The following is a 19,380-nucleotide window of genomic DNA, read 5'->3' as shown; positions in this document are numbered from 1 at the left end:
AAAGTGATATATATATAAAAAAAAGTACAATTAATCTTGATTGCCTGCTGTTCCCCAGTCTTTCTTTTCATGTCCTGAGCAGGAGGACACAGAGACAGAGGACAGGTACGGATAACAACATTCAAAATCTTTAGTATTATGCAGTGTTGCGACAGGTAATGTTCTTCTTTTATGTTCTGCCTCCCCCAGAGTGATTGATCTACTAAACCAATCAGACCCGAGCAGTGTGAACCTGGATGAAGCTAAAGCTGAGCAGATCCTCAGCCTCACCAACAGCATGCTTCTACTCATCTGCTCACAGACCCCTTTAATCAAGAAGCTTCTGAAGAGCTGTCAGTCTACTCATCATTTCTACAACTTCAATCACCACCACTTGACCCCTTTAACATCCATTCCATGTAAAAATGTTAAACACGTGTCTCCAGATTCCAGCGAGGTGCACCTGGATCCAGAGACGGCCCACCCAAAGCTGGTCGTTTCTCCCCAACGTGACAGCGCCACCTACACCGGCACATGGCAGCAACTCCCTGATCTACCTGGACGCTTTGACACCACCCTCAACGTCATCAGCTTGCAAAGCTTTAGCTTCGGTCGCCATTACTGGGAGATTGATGTCACTGGGAAGACTTACTGGGAGCTTGGTATTACTTACCCCTCCATTCCCCGGAAAGGCACATCAGAGGACTGTTGGCTGGGTCGGGGAGCTGAGTCCTGGTGTGTGGAATTCTTTGACGGGGAGTATACAGCCTGGCATGGAGGGGTGCCTCACCAGCTGCCTTTCACAAAACGTTTCTGTCGGATTGGGGTTTTGTGTAGTTTCCCTGCAGGTTTGGTAACGTTTCTTGAGGCAGAAAAAATGACACCCCTGTTCTCCTTCTGCGCTGGAATCTTCTCAGAGTGCCTCCACCTGGCACTGTGTCCTGGTCATGACCACAGTGGCAACAATGTTAAACCCATTGTAATCTGTAATACTTTGTCTCCTACCAGTGATCTCTGATCAGTAGCTCAACAGTGGAGTTTTAGCACTTACTAAAGTACGACTTTCTCATTTAGCACCAATTACAAAGGTTTCAAGGGTTTTGCATTTCGAACTCGCTGCCTGCTTTTATTCATTTATTGAGCTTACAGCCACATTAGCGCCTCTGTGAGGAGGAACTCACCCCGATAGTTTGAGCATGCTGACAGTGAAGTCATTCTTCTGTTTTGCAGGTTTTTATGGCGCATAGTAGGAACATGAACAAAGGATCTAAGTTCCCTAGCTCTACCGTGGCACCCAAAGAATCAGTTCCCCAGATCTGGCCCACTGTGAGAACCCTTCAAACAGGTTTTGTGCTTCCAGCACACATTAAGGGTTGGGTTCATTCTAATTTGAGATGGAAAATAAATAAATGGTTTTTCACTATAATATTTATTTTTATGTAATAACAGAAAATTTTAATGAAAATGTACGTGGACATAGGTTTGCAAAAATCTTTGCTTAGCACAGCAACGGGTGCTAAGCACCAGTTTTGTCACCAGTTTATCATAAAAGGAGTCAAGCAGGTCACCAAAGTAGGGCTGCCACATTATCAGATTTTAACAGCATGATTAATGTGGCTGAAAGGATTCCCATCAATGATTTTATTGCGGTATTAGATTAATAAAGTTAAAGTAATGAGTTTTTGAAATATCCTGAATTACACTTAGAATAGAGTAATGTACATAAAAAATGGTACAAAAACCAATCTGCAATCAGCATTGCTTTGATCTCATCAGCTGAGATGAAATCATGATTATATGTGCATTTCCTACACGATGGCTTACCTATGCAGGTGTTATTTCAGCAAAGCTTTTAGAAAAAAAACATCCAAGCAAAATTAATAATATTGTCGTAATATTATTGTATCAAATACGGGATTATATTGAAACGTTTCACCTCTGAGACATGTGGTAAAATCAGGTAAAATATAACTCCCGAACCATGAGACTTTGAATTAAATGTTGTGCTAAGAAGTGAACAAAAAAATCAGAGGATCGACAAAGTCAGCAAGTTTGAATTATTTGTTTTACAGACATTTTGGAAGTAAAAAGAGAAGGATGAAACCCAACTTTGGGTTCCCATGTTTGAAGAGCTTTGACCAGCAGATATTTCAATCTTTTATTTGGTTAAAATAATGTATTAAAATTAATAAATTAAAGTTAAAATTTGGCAGACCATTAATTATGTTAATGGTTCTCTGAAGTAGTACCAGTCACTTTTCAAGGGGATTACTTGTTAATTGATTTCAGACCAAATGCACTTCAAATCCTTCCAGGAAAATGAGTTTTCCACTTATTGCTCATGGGCCGTCAAATCGCTTATTTACCTTTGGTGAAGTAAAGTCACAACCTAAAAACCTACCAACTGTTTACAAAGAGTGTGTGTTCAGATAAGGCTACGCTTGCTAATACTTAGCTGATTCAGCTGATGTAGAAGCACAATGAGAATCTCTAACACAAGGCATCTAACAAGGAGCCCTTCCTCCAGGGTTTGTAGACGTGTGCTCATTTCAGGTACTGTGTTTTCCAGTTGAAGTATTTGTGCTAAAACTGGCATACATCTGCTCATGGGGTATATGTTATAGGACATTATATTGGTAATATATTTTGTTTTGTATTATATGAAGAGACTTCAAATACATGAGGTAACATGTCCTCAGATGGTCCTCGCGTGGTGATCCAAAGTCTATATTCAAACAAATAATAAGCTCTTTGCAAACATGCTCTCTGAGCTTTTGTGTTGTATGTGTGTGTGTGTGTGTGTGTGTGTGTGTGTGTGCAGCCTGTTACATTTTAGTGCATTTAAATGTTTTGACTGAAAAAAATGATTCAAAGGTGACACAGACAGTCAACAGTTTTGCACCATTTTTGTTTTGTTGCTCAAATCCCCCCCCCCCCCTTTATTGTCTTTAATGACCTTAAAGGATGTACTGGTCTAAATCAATAAAATACACTCAGTAACAGGGATGAATGCCAGAGCAACTTGATGTCTCAAAGGTTAGAGTCCTTTCACCAATGTTTAGAAAAGTGTGGGCGCTCTGCAAAACAGCGCAGTCAATCTTTTCTCCTGGATGTCGTCTGATCGGCTGCTGCCATGAACTTAAAGCTGCTCTTTTTTTGCCTTGTCTTTGGGGTTTTCCTCATACAAGCTGAAGTATGTATTCACTGTTTTTATTGAACATCAGGAAGCAATAAGCAGTTGCCTTAGACCTTATTCATGTACATATGTGTATATATATCTATATATATCTATATATATATAGATATATAGAGATATATATTGTAGTTGCTGTTTTAAAGGTTCATCCTGTACTTATTTGGTTGGAATTATGGTTGGAATAATTCATTTGAAAAGATAAGACAATTTAAATGATGCATTGCTTGTTTTGACAAGCATGTAATGTTGCTATCTGGATGGATTTTTCTTATTCAGTCAAAACCCAAGCACAAAGACAAACACGGGCATGATGGACCAAATGGTAAACGTGGCAAACCTGTAATGCGTGAGAAAACGAGAATGAAGTATGCAGACATCATTGCTGGTTCGTCTTTTCTTCCTAAACATTTTCAACATGGCATATTCCATATTACAAAGGTGTTTTTTGTCTGCAAGAGAGAAAGACAAAATGTTCTAAATCTAGTGGCAAAAAAATCTTGTTTCAGACATCTTCTTCGCAGAAACGCCCGATGATGATGATGATGATGATGACCGAAGAAATTCAGACTGGATTTTGGACCTTCAAGACCTAAATGGTAAGTCAATTAACACTCCAGTGTTCTGTCAAAGTGTCTATGCAAATCTGTATTTATCAAATACCAAATGTTCCCATTTGTTGACTTGTTAGGCCAATGCAACCCAAACCCTTGTCTTAATAACGGCGTGTGTAAGGAAAAAGGCAGAAGAAACTACAAGTGTGACTGTCCCAAGCCTTTTAGGGGAAGAAAATGTGACAAAGGTTGGCTGAAAATCTCTTTTACTTCATGCTATTTCATAGCAGTCAACTCAGCGAAAACTGAGCAAAATGTGTTTTTTGTGTGTCATGGTGTCAGGACCGAAAGCTTGTAGGAAGGGTAGATGTGGACGTGGTGAGTGTGTGCTGACTTCAAGTCCCCCGTTCTATGAGTGCAAATGCAAGCAGCCCTTCCAGCCTCCTGACTGCAAAAGGGGTAAGGAATGTATATCTTCTTCTAAAAGAGGCCTCCCAATTTTTTTCAATTCCCAAAAGAAAACTTTCTCCTTAAACTGCTTCCCTCTAAAGTTTCATTGTGTGAGCGAAATCCTTGTAAAAATGGTGGCCAGTGCATCCGGGATGGTAATGACTTTGACTGCCAGTGTCCAAAAGGATTCAGAGGACGTTTCTGTCGCGTTGGTAAATTTTGCACTTATTGTTTTAATTCTCACAGCTCAAAGTATGCTTCTTAATCATTTCTAAATGACTGGATGTGTTATATTTCTCAGGCCCAGCGGACTGTTATGTAAATGATGGGGAGACATATCGCGGTCTTGTGAGCGAGACAGAGGATGGCTTCGAATGCCTCCACTGGAACTCTCACTTCATCCTGGAAAAAGGTACCGATCCCTTCAGCTCCTTTGAAGACAAGGATGGGCTCGGCCCTCACAACTTCTGCAGGTCAGAAGAAAGTAGATAAACACATCAGTGTATTGACTTTGTGGACGATTTCTACTAGAGGAAGCTCAGTTGTACATTTTATTTTGTCACACAGAAACCCAGATGGAGAACCGAGGCCCTGGTGTTTTTTCAGAAGAGGCCGCAGGTTGTTTTGGGACTACTGTAACGTGACGGCGTGTCCTGAACCAACAAGTTAGCTTTGAAGCAATGGACAACTCCTAAATATGACTGTGATCTGGAAAGCAGTTGTGTGATCTTCTTATCTTTGTGTTTTCAGATGTGGTGCCGACTAACTTTGTCACCTCAAATCCTCCGCCCACTTCTGCTACGCCATCATCAACTGCTCTACCGACGGCAACCCAAGTTCCAACACCTACCGCTAAACCCAGTGTTGCCGAAGCACAACAGTTTCTCACCTGTGGTTCCCCTCAGCAAAGAAAGGCCTTCACCCGAATCTTTGGGGGTCTGAAAGTCTCTCCAGGTGGGATACCCTGGCAGGTGTCTGTTCAGGAGAAGCCAAAGAACTCTCTCAAGCCATACAAACACATCTGTGGAGGAGTTCTCATCTCGAGTTGCTGGGTTCTGACAGCTGCACATTGCATGTAAGCACACTGTTATGCTGCAGGGCAACAAGGGCCACTGAGATGTAAGACTGACAGAGTTTTGGCTTATCATGCGGGCACAATTGTCATTGACCTAGCATGTGTGCGTTTCCACAGTGATAAAAACAAGGACCTGCAGGTGATTGCGGGAAGCCTGTCACTGGACAAAGTGGAACCCTCAGCTCAAACCATCAAAGTTGAAAATGCTATTGCGCACGAGAACTACAGGGAGACTCCTCAAGCGGTTTTCAACGATATAGGTAAAGCCCGTCCGCAAAGTTCTCCCTTCTTAATTTAAAATTATCTCTATTTAGTGTCTGCAATGAAAGATCTTTTTTTCATCTCTGTACCTCTAATCTTGATTCTGCTGATGTTGCTAAAGACGGGACGTGAGTGTCACCAATTAGAAAGCGAGCTAAACAGTTGCATCTGTGTGATTAAACTGAAGTGATGAGTTTTGAATGTAAAAACGCAATTAATCGTTTAATTTATGATCTTGTCTTGACATTTTTCAATGTGTTTTTGAAGCCCTGTTGAGGCTCAAGGGGAACGAGGGATTTTGTGCCAACGAGACCCAGCTTGTGAAAACAGCCTGTCTGCCAGATGTGCAATTCCCTGATGGGATGGAGTGTACCATTTCTGGATGGGGCGCCACTGAGTCATGTACGTAAGGCTGACACTTTTATGCAAATCTTTTGGTTTCTGCCACACTCATCAGGGTTGACAAGCATACAACTACTTAAACTAAAGACAGCTCTGTATTTTTGTGGACATGTCTTGCTCTATTTGATCACATTTGCCACCTTGTCTCTGCAGCTGATTATGGTTCCAATCACATGCTGGAAGCTGATGTACTGCTGATCAACCAGGAAAAATGCTCAGAGCCCAGCATTTATGGTAGCGTGCTGGATAATTCCATGTTCTGTGCTGGCTATCTGCAGGGAGGGGTGGACTCCTGCCAGGTTAGTCGGGAAAATACTTTGCTCAAGTTCATGCTTTCAGGGAAAAGACTTTGTTGGTTGGTTTCTAAAAACATTTGTGAGCAGTTGTGCATTTTCTACCCATCTCTTGTTTCAGGGGGACTCTGGAGGACCACTGACTTGTAAGCCGAACAGCACTAGCATTGTTTATGGCCTGGTGAGCTGGGGAGACAAGTGTGGAGCAAAGAACAAACCTGGGGTCTACACACGAGTCACTGAGTTCCTGGGCTGGATCAAGTCAAAGATGCAAGCATCTCCTTAAACAGCCGGGTGCTGATTCTCATCATCAGTGTTGTTCTGAATGGAACCTTAAAAAGCTTTTGTTGAGCTTTTTAACGTATAATTCTTACTTACATAAGAAATTGAGATATAAAAATGCAATGTAGTTGTTAAATGAAAGTGCGATTAGTCTGATTGTGGTGTTGTTTCATAAATGTTCAATATGTGTTTTATCTGTTGCACGGGAATTGGGAATCTACTTTTAATCTTATTATCATATTACTTTATGATAACAGAAATAATTCTGATGTGGAAAAGGTAAAGACTCAATAAAGCATTACTGCCTTGTGCTCCTTAAGGAGGAAAATGTCTGATTTTTTTTCATCAATGAAGATGTCTTTCTCCTTGGGAGTTAGAAAGAAAGAAAAACAGCTTATGTATAACAAGCAGATCTTTGTCATCTAAACCCATCCATGTTGGGTTTCATTCAAATAATTGGACAAATCAGAAATCTATAGTCTCTTTTCGTGCCTGTGGAAATATAAGTCTTACTGACCTCCGTTTGTGTTGTGCTGCAGGGCAACAAGGGCCACTGACATGTAAGACTGGAGACACGCGTGTCCTCCTTGCTCTGGTGAGCCGGGTGGACAGTTGCACAAAGAACAAGCCAGGGATTTATACACGGATCATTTACTGAACTACTCCACGTCACAAAGGAGAGCTGCGAAGCTGCAGACCAAACAGATCGACTTTGCCACAGAACAAAAGTGCAGATTGAAGGTAGACCTGATACTGCTTCATGAAATATTTACAGTACACTCTGAAAAGGTACTATACAAATATCTTTGTGAGTATCATACACAATTTAAAAACAAAAACAAAAAAACACGTCTTTCTAATTTATCTTATTTTCTTACTCACATAGGATTATAGCATCATGATAATATCATGATAATAAAATAGTCTAAACCCCAGGAACCTTGATGTCTTTTCTTTTTATTGGTAAAAAGATATTTAGAGTTTATACAGTATGCACACTGTATTTTAAAGCTTCTCTCATATATAGAGGTCGGTGTATTACTTAATCTTAGTTTTAAGACAGGCAGAGAAAGGGGTTCCTCTCAAGTTTGATAGACATTTCCACGATTTAATTCGTTCAGAGCAAAAATGGAAAAAGCAATTCAAACAAGTAATTTCAGTAAAGATTTGATGTTAACAAGGGGGATTCAGAAGTCTGAATTCACTCTGCATTCTCATCTGGGTGCCAGCTCTTAGGGACCTTCAATCCAAAACAAGGTAAGAGCCTGCCTATTTGCTCCATTCATGTCAATGCATGGGTTAAACATGGGGTACAGAGGCTCCGTGCACTGCACACAGAAGGAGTGAAGCAGTGTCATGGCATCGGCATCGTAGAATGACAGCTCCCCCTTCTGGATATTTGCCAGTATGCCCAGCTTCCTGACCCTCTTTGCAACTGACAGCTGCTTCTCCTGAGTGCCATGACATGCGATGTACCGTCCGTCTCCATGGTAGATGCACCAAGATGTGCTGCTCACAGCCAGGCTGGATGAACCCCCACTTGGAATGTCTTTTGTATTGACGGAGCCGGCTGTCGCACCTATCATCCAGAAGGGTTTGTCCTGAACAATGACCTCCCAGTAATGCTGTCCACTCGTGAAACTTTCTTGAGCCAGGACACTGTACTGGGAGTCATAAGGCTGAGGGCTTGGTCCTTCGCAGACGGGTTGACGTCTCCAGTGCACTTGCTTTCTGTCTTGGGATATTTCCAGTTTTGGGTGGGCTGTTTTGCAGTCCAAAGTAGGTGAAGTTAGATCTGTAAATAAGCATCTACACTCAGTACACAGTTGTGGACACAGAAGGGTTTGAATTTCGATTGCAAAATGTTGGATTGTTTACTTACACGACCACATTCGTGGAAAGTGTTGGGACAGAGCCAGCGAGAGGTCATCCACCAGCCTCTCAACCGTTCTCAGCTTCTCAGGGTCACAGAGATCCTTATTTACTGTTTGGATTGGTGGAAAATCCAAAGGATCACTACAAAGCAAAGATTAGACCAAATGAAATGAAACGGTCAAGTGAGTGATCATATATGGTAAAGACTGAATACTCCAGAGGGGCAGTTTTGTTTTACACTCAACAATGCACTCACCAAAGATTCTGTGCTGCCATTTGCTGAGAAAACATACAGGCCACATGTTAATGTGTGTATCATTTTTAACTGCACTTTGATATGTTCACAGTAACATGCTGCTATAAATTAAACAGGACACATAACACTGGATGTTTTTTCTTTTCATCGACTCTTATTGCTTTTTTTCTGCAAGTCTGCAAAATTACAAAGCCAAAAGTTATTTTCTTTTTTGTTATTTGTAAAATAGGAACTGTAAATGAAATTTACATCGTTGAGTCTAAACACTAAACATGTTAGGGGTAAGTAGTACATTTGACATGATTGCTTTTTATAGGTAATTTATTTCAATATTAGTATAAAAAAAATTCAAGATATAGCTAAAGTTAAAGACTATGCTTGTGTGCGTACATTCGTGTCATTCTGTACAAGACACTTCAAACCACTCATTGTCAGGAACAATGCTGGGGTCTCAGTTTCTCTGGATATTTCAAAATTGCTTTCTTGTCAGTGTACAACAGTTTAATCGGTTCCTGTCACTGTCCCAGACTGAGCTCGCTGTCCTATTTCTGAGTTAGTAATTGCATAGCCTGATACACATCACTGATAATGTCATTCAGTGAAAAAAGAAAAAAACAATCTGCACACAGGGGAATCCCCCTACTCATATTCATGTTCTCTGTGTAGTTTTAAGAAATGAGTCCTATAACACGGGATCAGAATTTTTCTTTTTTTTTTGTTTAAAAGGGAACACTGTAAACACTTTTTTCTGCCTTTGGGACTTGCGAGACCTCAATCTGCTCTTTTTCCGTTTTGGATGCATCTTAAAGAGACCAAATCTAAAATGAAGTGTCAAACACAGGCTCACAATATGTGATGCAGCAGTGTATAATATGAGAAAAATAATGTTTTTTTTTCTTTTCTGGAGCATGAAATTCTTTTTCAAGAACAACCTCAAAAAATAAATTATGACAGGATAAATCATACTACATCTGAGCACATCACAGGCCTTTTAATTTACCTGTAGGAAATGCAGATCATTTTTTTCCTGGAGGAGGGATTTTCTGGAGGCTCTGAATCTGTCTATCTCTGTGATCTGAGTTTCAATGATGGCCCTCTGGGCCTCCAGCCAGTCTGTCATATAAGTCTCCTCTGCATCTACGATCTGGATCATCAGACGCTCATCCGCGTCCAGCACAACACGGATCCTGCTGTACTTGTCCGAGATTCTCTCTCTGAAATCTGCTGCAGATCTCTAGAAAATATATAAACCGTTACGACACATGGTGTTCTGCAAAGAACAAGCACAGTTAATAAAAAGAAAGTGTGATTTCACAAAGATTGTACCACAGTTTGGGAATATAGCGATTCCAAGTCCTTGATGGCATGTTCTGCTTCACCTCTCTTCTTCAGCAGATGATTCATGGAGGTCTCCAACATACTCTGAAGACAGAAATAAAAACAAGCTTATGGAAAATGAAAACAGTCTTGTCATTTGCAAGAAAACAGAGAAGAAGTATTGATAATAACCACCTTAAAGTCTGCACTGGCTTCATGCAGTTGAGATACTTTGTGGTGCTTATGCAGGCCAACCAGGACACACAAACAGCACACAGGCACCCTTTCCTCCATACAGAAGAGCTTGAGCTCATCACGGTGCTCCCTGCACTTCAGTGACAACGGATCCCTGGTCACCTCCACCAGTGTGTGCTCCCTCAGAGCAGACCTCTGCTGGTGCAGCAGGGCATGGGCCTGGCACAGCGAGGCATCGCAGGTCAAACAGGTCCTTACTGCCACTGACGGCTTCCCTATGCAGTGATCACAGTAGACGGTTGAAGATGATTTGGTTGCACTGGTTGGAGTTGTTGTCCGTGTCTCAGCTGCTGCTGCTGCTGCTGACTTTCTGTTTGTGGTGAAGTCCCTCACTTTAGTCTTCAGGTCAGTATTTATCTCCAGAGTGAGGTCGGAGGGGAGGAATATCTGACACTCCGGACAGAAGAAAGGACCCGCAGGAGACACATCTGTTTCCCAAACAGCCTGGATACAGGTGAGGCAGAAGTCATGTCCACACTGGAGTGTCACCGGTTCAGTGTAAAAATCCTGGCAAACGGGACACTTTAAAGTGTCCCCAACAGTCCCCATACCTCTGCTTGCACCTGTTAGGGCCGCTCAGTGTGCACTATGTTCCTGACCCTCCTGCTCATTAATGTTTCAGAGGCCTCTCTTGGCAAGTCTAGCCACTCATGAGCCTAAGTGTCCGATTACTAAAGATGAGTTGATAATAGCAGACACTTCGAACCATGGATTCCAAACCACGCACAAATTGATTTATTTTCCAACTATTTGTCCAAAATGCAGCTTTGTGTGATAGTTCAAGCTTGACTGCTTGGGAACAGCATAGTGGAGAGAAATTATCTTAAGATAAGATCATCATTTTAGCTTTTACACAATGACAATTATTTGTGAACAGTCAGCTTGGAAGATGTGATTTAAGAACTTGGAGTCATTTTGACGAGCCAAGAAGAGATTTCAAGTACAAACTAAATCGAATTCTGATTTATAAGACTATGTGACCTGATTAGGGTGTGTACTGTCTTGCATCTGAAAAAGAAAAAAAAAGCTTTCAGTTTATGACAATGATTTATTTCAAATATGTCTTTTTGTGTAATTAAGAAAGTGTGAACCTTTCCTCATTTCCTCATTGGCTACTGTCTCTTCTAGCGTAAAATGATCACTAAATAGTAATAATTATTCACTAAAATTAAATTTTGTGAGGAAAACTAAACACTAAGCTGCAGCAGCAGCCTTTCTGGTAACACGTGTCATAATAACGCATCTTCAGACATTTACGCAATGGCAACAGGCTTCCTACCGCCGGTTACGTATCCTTTGCGCGGTGTTCGCACGTATAACGTATATGCGTTGCACTTCCTACGTGAGCGTAACTAGATTCGTGAATAACTCGCTTTCTTCACTTCCCAAACAACGTGGGCTGTGGATGTGGCACTGAAGCGGTCAGTCTGCTTGACTACTCGTCTCCTCCTTGCAGTGCACTCTGTGGGGGCTGGTTTTTCTAGGTCTTCGCGTCGTCAGGTAAAGATTGTTCATGCGAAAACCGTTTTTCACCCATTGTGTCTTTGAAAATCGCACACAATAGGAGCTAATAATTGCCAAAGCTAGCTAACTTTAGCTCGCTCCACTACACTTTGACAGCATCAGCACCTGACACGCCGCCCTTGATGTCCGACTTACTTACTCGCAAAGCTGCAGTTATACCGTTTATATTTCATTTTATTCGTGTGGAGCATCTAGCCTTTGCACTTTTGTTGGTCATTTTCCTCAAGCTAACTCAATGCTAAAAACATCTGGGTCAGTGTGCCAAGTTCAAGTAAGACGCACCAAGACACATTAAGGTTTTCCAGAAGTGAACAATATTTATTAATATTGTTCAGATATTTACTTATTTATTGGATGGGTAGTGAATTGACCAGCACACAGCACGGCTATCACATCAAAGGGCTTCTTATCTCAGATGAGGTTATTCCACGGTTACGGTAACCTGGCACTGATTTATGTGTTGTCCCACTGTCCTCAGGTTTCACTGCCATGTTTGCCAGGTTTGCCTTGTGCTCTCTACTAAAATGCAGAATCCAACGGTCAAATATCTGCCCAGCCTCCATCAGAGCCTTTTCCCAGGCTAAATGTAAGTAGACACCCCAACCTCTTCATCACAAGAGAGATGGTTCTCAAAGTCTTTGAGTGCGCTGTGCAGCTTTTTCTTGTGTGTTACTGTGTCTTAAATCCATCATGGTGATCATCTGCCGTACCATTCCCTGCAGTTTCCCTCCCACGTCCCCATGGGAAGTCTTTTGCGCACCGCAGTGAGTTGAAGCAGGCCAAACGCATTGTGGTGAAGCTGGGGAGTGCCGTGGTTACGCGTGGGGACGAGTGCGGCCTGGCACTGGGGCGGCTGGCCTCGATAGTCGAGCAGGTGGGATCGTTGACACAGACCTGAGGAGACATTGCCTTGACCCTGACGTAGAAGGTTAAAGGATATGGTCTCTGTGCCTCTCTCAGGTGGCCATGCTGCAGAATCAAGGCAGGGAGATGATGATCGTTACAAGTGGTGCTGTGGCGTTTGGAAAGCAGCGACTGAGACATGAGATACTGTTGTCTCAGAGCGTCAGACAAGCCTTGCACTCTGGGCAGAACCAACTCAAAGACATGGTAAATGCACAAGGGTTTTAGGACCACTCTTTATGTACGTCTGATGGGAACATTTGCCTTATTTTGCTCTTGGTCATGTTGGACTCAGTCAAATCTATTATTCAGTCGGTTCCAGTTTTGGAGGCTCGAGCGTGTGCGGCTGCTGGACAGAGTGGACTGATGGCGCTTTATGAAGCTATGTTCACCCAATACAGCACCTGCACGGCACAAGTACGTACCAGAGTTTGCTTACGGAACAGAATGCTGACAGTTTGTGACTTTAAAGTTGCGCAATCTTCACAGTCTGTGTGCACTTGTTTAGATTCTGGTCACCAACCTGGATTTTCACGATGAGCAGAAGCGTCGCAACCTGAACAGCACACTGCACGAACTGCTGCGGATGAACATCGTTCCTATCATCAACACCAACGACGCCGTTGTGCCGCCCCCTGTTCCAAATAGTGACCTACAGGGGGTAAATGTGGGTACTGTGTGATGGGTGTGCTGGGAATGGTGATGGTGGATTATTTAATCCATGCATAAATGGGACACGTATGTTTCTGTTCACTTCCATTATCACATTTAACATCGGGACATGTGGTTTGAATTATTATTTTCTTTTCTTTCTCAACCAGCTCACAGTGTGGTTGTCTCTTTTCTGACTCTTAACTTTTGAAAACAACCTCTGATGCTGAATGTATGTTTTCATTTCATGACTGAGGGAAGACGTGTGTTGCATGTCAGCGACTGCTAAACTGTTACTGTGTAGAATAAATGCTTTTCATTATGCCTTAATGAAATTTCTGTTTTTCTCTCAGGTAATAAGCATCAAAGATAATGACAGCTTGGCTGCACGGCTGGCGGTTGAAATGAAAGCTGACCTTCTTATTGCCCTGTCTGACGTTCAAGGTATGGAAATGGCCGCTAAATCGATGCTGCTTACTTTATTTTGCATTTACACACATTTTTTCTTGTATATACAGCAGATACCAGCAGCTGTATTATCACACCAAAGATAAAGCAGGACATGGGAAAGAAACAAAGATTTTGTATAATAAAACATTTTATCTTTAATCATATTCATGACAGTTGCATTATAAGTTTACACACTGGATTTTTTATTATCATTATTTTTTTTATCAAAACCTTTCCACGTCGGTATGTTTCCTTAGTTTCTCAAAGGATTAAAAAGAGCAAAAAATATATCCCACAGGCTTGTATGACAGTCCCCCAGGAACAGACGATGCCAAGCTCATCGATATATTTTATCCCGGAGACCAGCAGTCAATCACGTATGGCACTAAGTCAAGAGTCGGTATCGGCGGCATGGAAGCCAAGGTCAGCCTAAAAAACAATATTTTATCTCTGTTTGTGAACGGGGCAGAACTGGCCCTGTAATGACAGAGTTGCATCACACTCAATCAGGCTGTTTTAATCAGGTGAAAGCAGCCCTCTGGGCACTGCAGGGGGGGACCTCTGTCATCATTGCCAACGGCACGGATCCCAAGGTCACAGGCCATGTAATCACAGACATTGTGGAAGGGAAAAAAGTTGGCACGTTTTTCTCTGAAGTGAAACCTGCAGGTATGTGAAGGGGGTGGGATACATGGAAGGAGTATTTTGGATGCGTTTTTTTTTATATTTGATGTACGTATTATGACCACCACCAGGTCCAACCATTGAGCAGCAGACGGAGATGGCCCGGCATGCAGGCAGAACGCTGGCCTCACTGCTCCCTGAGCAGGTGAAAACCCATTTTTATGTTGTACTGTCAATAGCTTTAATTCTAATATGTTTTAATTGAATAACCATGTGTTTGTGTTTTTTCAGAGAGGAGAGATCATCTGCTGTCTTGCTGAGCTGCTTACAGAGAAGAAAGATGAGATTCTCAGTGCAAACAGGAAAGACATGGAGTTAGCAACAGGTAGAGAGAGACAGAGATGGCACAATGATTAACTTAATCCACAGTAATTAATTCCAGTACCAATAGGTGCATTCCCACCGTAGGAACCTTTTGCAGTTCCTATAACCTTTTCAGGAATAGGGACCACGGCTACGGAAGCCGAGAGCGGACGTGGTACGTATAAACTTTTTTCTGATGGTTTTCTCGAGATAACGAGATGAGAAAACAATGATTGTTTTCTCGAGATAACGAGTTATTTTACCGATGGTTTTCGAGGCCACTTTTTCTCCCCAGTCCGCCCCTGTTTATATGTGTTTATATGTATTTCTGGCAAAGGTGTACCCATTTTTACCCCACTTTCATTTAATTTCTGCTTGTGAAAATGCACAAAGTAAATCCCGCTGGTGTGACAAGCATTTGAAGAATGGAATCAGGTTTAACACACACCAATCATACCATTATCGTTATTTATTTCGTGATAACGACATAATTACCTCGAGAAAACGATAACGGCACCTCTCATGCATCATTCGGTAACCATGGAGACGGCCTGGTCCCCTCAGCTGGTCACTGATGAAGTTCACTATATCAGCAGGATCACTTAAGTGTAAACGCCTATTGAGCTGCAGTCGAGCCAGCCGTCTCCTTAAATGATGCGGGCTCATATGAAAAATATCTCTACAAGACGAACAAATTGCAATTTCAGAATCTGATGCGTTGATCTATGTCGGGTTCTCCAAAATCTGACATTTTCAGCTTGAGTCTGTTCTTGGAAAGGCTTTAAGAACACTGAGAAACTGATCATGAGCATTCAAGAAAAGATAGTCATCTCGTGATCTCGAAAACCATCAGTAAATTAACTCATTATCTCGAGAAAACCATCAGAAAAAAGTTTATACGTACCACGTCCGCTCTCGGCTTCCGTACCACGGCCCTCAGTTCCTATAACCATTTTAGCTCCTTCTCCTCAGCTAGGCCTTTTCTGGGTTCTATAGGAACACATCTGATGGAGGTGTTTGGTGGTTGGTAGCTACGGCGCTTGTCAGATTTCCGCTTCTTCATGTTCCTAATCTGCTCAACTAAACAGTAGAATAACGGCTGAAATGTTTACTCATACGACACGGACACAACCGGCGCGTGTTTAATAAGTTAAACTCACACGTCGTCTCCTTTGTCTGCGGCGCTCTGCTCTCCTTTCTTCCTTCATGAAACGAAGAAGTATGGCCTGCGCTCGATCCTGACTCTGTGTGCTCTTCCAGCCTCGATGTTTGATGCCCGATGTGGTCGTCCATGATTAATATCACCATCATGCAGACCATGAACACGGTGGTCTCCCCGCTCTCCATATTAGCTTCTTTGTGGTGTTTTTTTCTTCTCTCCTTACTTTTCGCAGGTTTTTTTTTTGTTTTGTTGAGTGTGGCGCTAAAGTAACACGCCACTGTCGCAGATGGTTGCTTCGCATCAGTCCCTTTCAAGGTCCCGACTCATGTGCAAATGCAAAATGAAACAGTTCCCCTGGGGAAGGGCAGTTATTAGAACGAAATTCGAGGTGGACCGTTCTTAGAACTGCTCTGTCCGAATGCGGCTATTGTCTTCCATTTAGGGACACTGACAGAAAAGAGGCTTTGATCCAAAAGTAGTCAGCGCTGGTTTTAATTTGGCTTCCAGATTTATAGAGTTGGCAGGAATAGCGAAGTGAGACTGTACTCCTCTTTAACCGGTTTAGTTCTCACTAAAGGATTTTGCTTTCCTCACAGGCCGTCTGTCCCAGCCTCTGATCAATCGCCTGAGCCTGTCAACAGCCAAGCTGAACAGCCTCGCCATCGGCCTGCGTCAGCTTGCTGTGTCCTCCAGGAATAGTGTGGGTCGGGTGCTGAGGAGGACCAGAGTGGCTAACAACTTGGAGCTGGAACAGATCACGGTCCCCATTGGCGTCCTGCTGGTCATCTTTGAGTCGCGTCCCGATTGCCTCCCACAGGTCAGCCCATCCCAGTGCTGCCCTGGGGACCTGATAATCATTAGGATAAAGTTAAACTCTTTTTTTGTTTGTGTTTTTTTTTTTATTTAATATTTATCGAAGATAATAGTCATGTATTGAAACTTGGAATTGCAGGTGTCAGCATTAGCTATTTCCAGTGGAAATGCTCTGCTGCTGAAGGGTGGTAAAGAAGCAGCCAACACCAACAGGATCCTGCATCAACTCACTCAAGAAGCGCTCTCAATTCATGGAGTGGCTGACGCCATTCAGCTGGTGAGACAGGAAGTCTAGAGTATTTTTATTTTATTTTTTTAGATGTTGTTTCAGTTTCCCCATAATCATAGAATTATTTATAGTTTTTGTGATGCGTTAAAATGTACTTTATTATGTAGGTGAGCACACGTGAGGAAGTTGAAGATCTGTGCAGGCTTGACAAAATGATTGACCTGATCATTCCAAGAGGATCATCCCAGCTGGTCCGGGACATCCAGAAAGCGGCTAAGGGCATTCCTGTGTTGGGGCACAGTGAGGGCGTCTGTCATGTCTACATAGACAGTGAAGCCAGCATAGACAAAGCCATAGAAGTTGGTACGTGTTAAATGTAATGTAACTAATGGCGCGTTTCCACTAGCTCGCTTCGGCTTGGCACGGCTCGGCGCGCTATTGCGTGTTTCCACGAGCACGCAGTACCTGCAACCGGGTACACTTTTGGTATCACCTCAGCCCTGGTTCCAAGCGAGCCGAAGCGTTACTAAAACGTGACGTCAGCCGACTGCCTTCCACTGATTGGCCGATGAGTGTCGTCACTTTTCAATACTGTTTTGTCTGGCGGCCAGGAGTCTTCTCTGGCTCTCTTCTCTTGCCTTCTGTGCGACAAAAAGCCACAGGGTGAGCAGCAACACGAGCGCCTCGATGTCCTCCATGCTATCCTCCTCGTATGTTGTTGTTGTTGTTCTTGTGACGTCACGGAGTGATACTCGGTTGTAATGGAAACACAACCAAACCGAGCCGTATCGAGCCGTGCCGAGCTTGTGGAAATGTGTCATAAAGGGATTTGGGAAAGCGATTGGCAAGTAACACAGGCTGGATTAAAAAAAAAAATATATCTTGTTTTTAATCTCTTTTTGTCTGGGTGCATGTAGCACTTTCAGTTGCACTTATCCGATGTTAATTCAAACTCTGTTTCATTCCAGTCAGAGACTCCAAATGTGACTACCCTGCTGCCTGCAATGCTATGGAGACCCTCCTTATTCACAGAGACTTACTGCGCACTCCTATATTTGACCAGATCATTGACATGCTGAGAACAGAACAAGTAAGAAATGTGTAGACATTTTTTTTTTATTTTTGGGGCACAAGTGGCACATACAAGATTACAATATGTCGGATGCATTTTAGAATTTTGAATAAGGTCTAGAACTAAAGAGTATTTGGTACTAAATTCTCATCACTGGTTATTACTTTCTTCCAGGTAAAGATTCATGCTGGACCCCGGTTTGCATCTTATTTGACTTTCAGCCCATCCGAGGTGAAGTCTCTCCGCACAGAGTATGGGGACCTGGAGTGCTGCATTGAGGTGGTAGACAGCATGCAGGATGCCGTGGACCACATCCACAAATACGGCAGCTCCCACACAGACGTCATTGTTACAGAGAATGAAGATACAGCTGAACAATACCTGCAGCAGGTGGACAGCGCCTGCGTATTCTGGAATGCCAGCTCTCGCTTTGCTGATGGCTATCGCTTTGGCCTGGGTACGCATAGCATCTAACATAGTTTTACAAATTCCTTTTACATAGACCTGACCTCTTGTAGCATTTTAAAAGCAGGGTAGAAGAGTTGATATATATATATATATATTTTTTTTTCACACAATTTCTTTTTGCAGGAGCTGAGGTTGGCATTAGCACAGCCAGGATACACGCAAGAGGTCCAGTGGGTTTGGAGGGACTTCTTACCACTAAATGGGTCCTGCGAGGGGAGGGTCACACTGTGGCCGACTTCTCTGAACAAGGCAGCATGAAATACCTCCATGAACACATCCCTGTTCCCCAGGGGCATTTTAATTAGGTGCCCAAAATTGAAAGCTATCAACAGGAGTCAACACAACAGAGTTTGTTAAAGGTTTGCATCTACAAGTAGCATTTCACCAGCTGTGTGAGGCCTCTATGTTGGCGAAGGGAAACTTGCATCGAGTTCCCATTTTTGCGAACCTTTGTGTAAACCCCGTGAAGCTGTTTTTTCAGATCCACACATTTCTCCCGAGAAACGGATCGGTTCTAAGAATCTTATGAGCTGAAAATGAATTGTGCTAAAACAGCAAAGATGAGACATAATGTCGACATGGACAAACAATCTTTCCCTTGCAGACTCATGTTTATAACAGCATTAAACTGAATCATTGCCCCAGCTGTGATTTTCTAATTTATTTTTCTACGTGCAAACTCCTCCTTGGTTTTGTCACTTGCTACTAAGTGTTGATTGTGTGGGATTTCGGTTCAGACCTATTTTGCTGTCCCTTTTCTGCGCGCAAATAATCAAATAAATATGGTGTACAGTTCTCTAATCATGAGTTTGTTTTATATTTGAAACAGAAAATCTCCATCTAGTGTATACTCGGATTGTAGTCACGACACTATTCAGTAAAGGTGACTGGCATTTTTATGTTTATTGATGCTGACATGCAGTAGCATC

At 42.6% G+C, this 19,380-nt stretch overlaps 3 protein-coding genes across 4 annotated transcripts; 2 read left to right on the top strand and 1 right to left on the bottom strand.

Annotated features, from left to right (window-relative positions):
- The first annotated feature begins 1,012 nt into the window (after window positions 1–1,012).
- On the top strand, window positions 1,013–6,808 carry LOC142390397 (factor VII-activating protease). Its single transcript, XM_075475817.1, has 12 exons — window positions 1,013–3,560; window positions 3,682–3,771; window positions 3,864–3,974; window positions 4,069–4,185; window positions 4,278–4,388; window positions 4,478–4,649; window positions 4,744–4,841; window positions 4,927–5,251; window positions 5,369–5,511; window positions 5,780–5,914; window positions 6,068–6,213; window positions 6,329–6,808. Exons 1-12 carry the CDS (start codon window positions 3,419–3,421, stop codon window positions 6,491–6,493), a joined length of 1,755 nt encoding a protein of 584 aa, XP_075331932.1. The 5' UTR covers window positions 1,013–3,418; the 3' UTR covers window positions 6,494–6,808.
- Window positions 6,809–7,721: 913 nt separating this feature from the next.
- Window positions 7,722–10,741, bottom strand: LOC142398775 (E3 ubiquitin/ISG15 ligase TRIM25). The gene is made up of 7 exons (XM_075482946.1): window positions 10,500–10,741; window positions 10,133–10,451; window positions 9,947–10,042; window positions 9,621–9,854; window positions 8,621–8,643; window positions 8,372–8,505; window positions 7,722–8,284 (listed from the first exon to the last, which is right to left on the bottom strand). Exons 1-7 carry the CDS (start codon window positions 10,739–10,741, stop codon window positions 7,722–7,724), a joined length of 1,611 nt encoding a protein of 536 aa, XP_075339061.1.
- An 840-nt stretch (window positions 10,742–11,581) lies between these two features.
- On the top strand, window positions 11,582–19,252 carry LOC142390382 (delta-1-pyrroline-5-carboxylate synthase-like). Of its 2 annotated transcripts, none has more exons than XM_075475807.1 (17): window positions 11,582–11,692; window positions 12,195–12,302; window positions 12,439–12,590; window positions 12,677–12,826; window positions 12,932–13,036; window positions 13,128–13,280; window positions 13,624–13,714; window positions 14,019–14,143; window positions 14,245–14,389; window positions 14,476–14,549; window positions 14,636–14,729; window positions 16,466–16,686; window positions 16,822–16,959; window positions 17,079–17,274; window positions 17,880–18,001; window positions 18,158–18,440; window positions 18,575–19,252. In XM_075475807.1, exons 2-17 carry the CDS (start codon window positions 12,206–12,208, stop codon window positions 18,754–18,756), a joined length of 2,328 nt encoding a protein of 775 aa, XP_075331922.1. In that variant the 5' UTR covers window positions 11,582–11,692; window positions 12,195–12,205; the 3' UTR covers window positions 18,757–19,252. The 2 variants fall into 2 exon arrangements, with proteins under 2 accessions (XP_075331922.1, XP_075331914.1); XM_075475799.1 differs by having other exon boundaries at window positions 13,128–13,286.
- Window positions 19,253–19,380: the final 128 nt, after the last annotated feature.

The sequence above is a fragment of the Odontesthes bonariensis genome, chromosome 2, assembly GCF_027942865.1.
Source record: "Odontesthes bonariensis isolate fOdoBon6 chromosome 2, fOdoBon6.hap1, whole genome shotgun sequence".
Classification (NCBI taxonomy): domain Eukaryota; kingdom Metazoa; phylum Chordata; class Actinopteri; order Atheriniformes; family Atherinopsidae; genus Odontesthes; species Odontesthes bonariensis.
This window is presented reverse-complemented; position numbering and strand designations above follow the sequence as displayed.

Bases quoted from the DNA above. Each gene is read 5' to 3' on its own strand.
- LOC142390382 (XM_075475799.1), top strand. From the start codon at position 12,206: ATGTTTGCCAGGTTTGCCTTGTGCTCTCTACTAAAATGCAGAATCCAA. The intron at 14,144-14,244 runs GTCAGCCTAAAA...TGTTTTAATCAG, and splicing joins TCGGCGGCATGGAAGCCAAG to GTGAAAGCAGCCCTCTGGGC. The intron at 17,275-17,879 runs GTACGTGTTAAA...GTTTCATTCCAG, and splicing joins AGACAAAGCCATAGAAGTTG to TCAGAGACTCCAAATGTGAC.
- LOC142390397 (XM_075475817.1), top strand. From the start codon at position 3,419: ATGTTGCTATCTGGATGGATTTTTCTTATTCAGTCAAAACCCAAGCAC. The intron at 4,842-4,926 runs GTTAGCTTTGAA...TTGTGTTTTCAG, and splicing joins GGCGTGTCCTGAACCAACAA to ATGTGGTGCCGACTAACTTT. The intron at 5,915-6,067 runs GTACGTAAGGCT...TTGTCTCTGCAG, and splicing joins ATGGGGCGCCACTGAGTCAT to CTGATTATGGTTCCAATCAC.
- LOC142398775 (XM_075482946.1), bottom strand. From the start codon at position 10,741: ATGGGGACTGTTGGGGACACTTTAAAGTGTCCCGTTTGCCAGGATTTT. The intron at 8,644-9,620 runs GTAAATTAAAAG...ATGTTTTCTCAG, and splicing joins ATGATCTGCATTTCCTACAG to CAAATGGCAGCACAGAATCT. The intron at 8,285-8,371 runs GTAAGTAAACAA...GCTTATTTACAG, and splicing joins CTTTCCACGAATGTGGTCGT to ATCTAACTTCACCTACTTTG.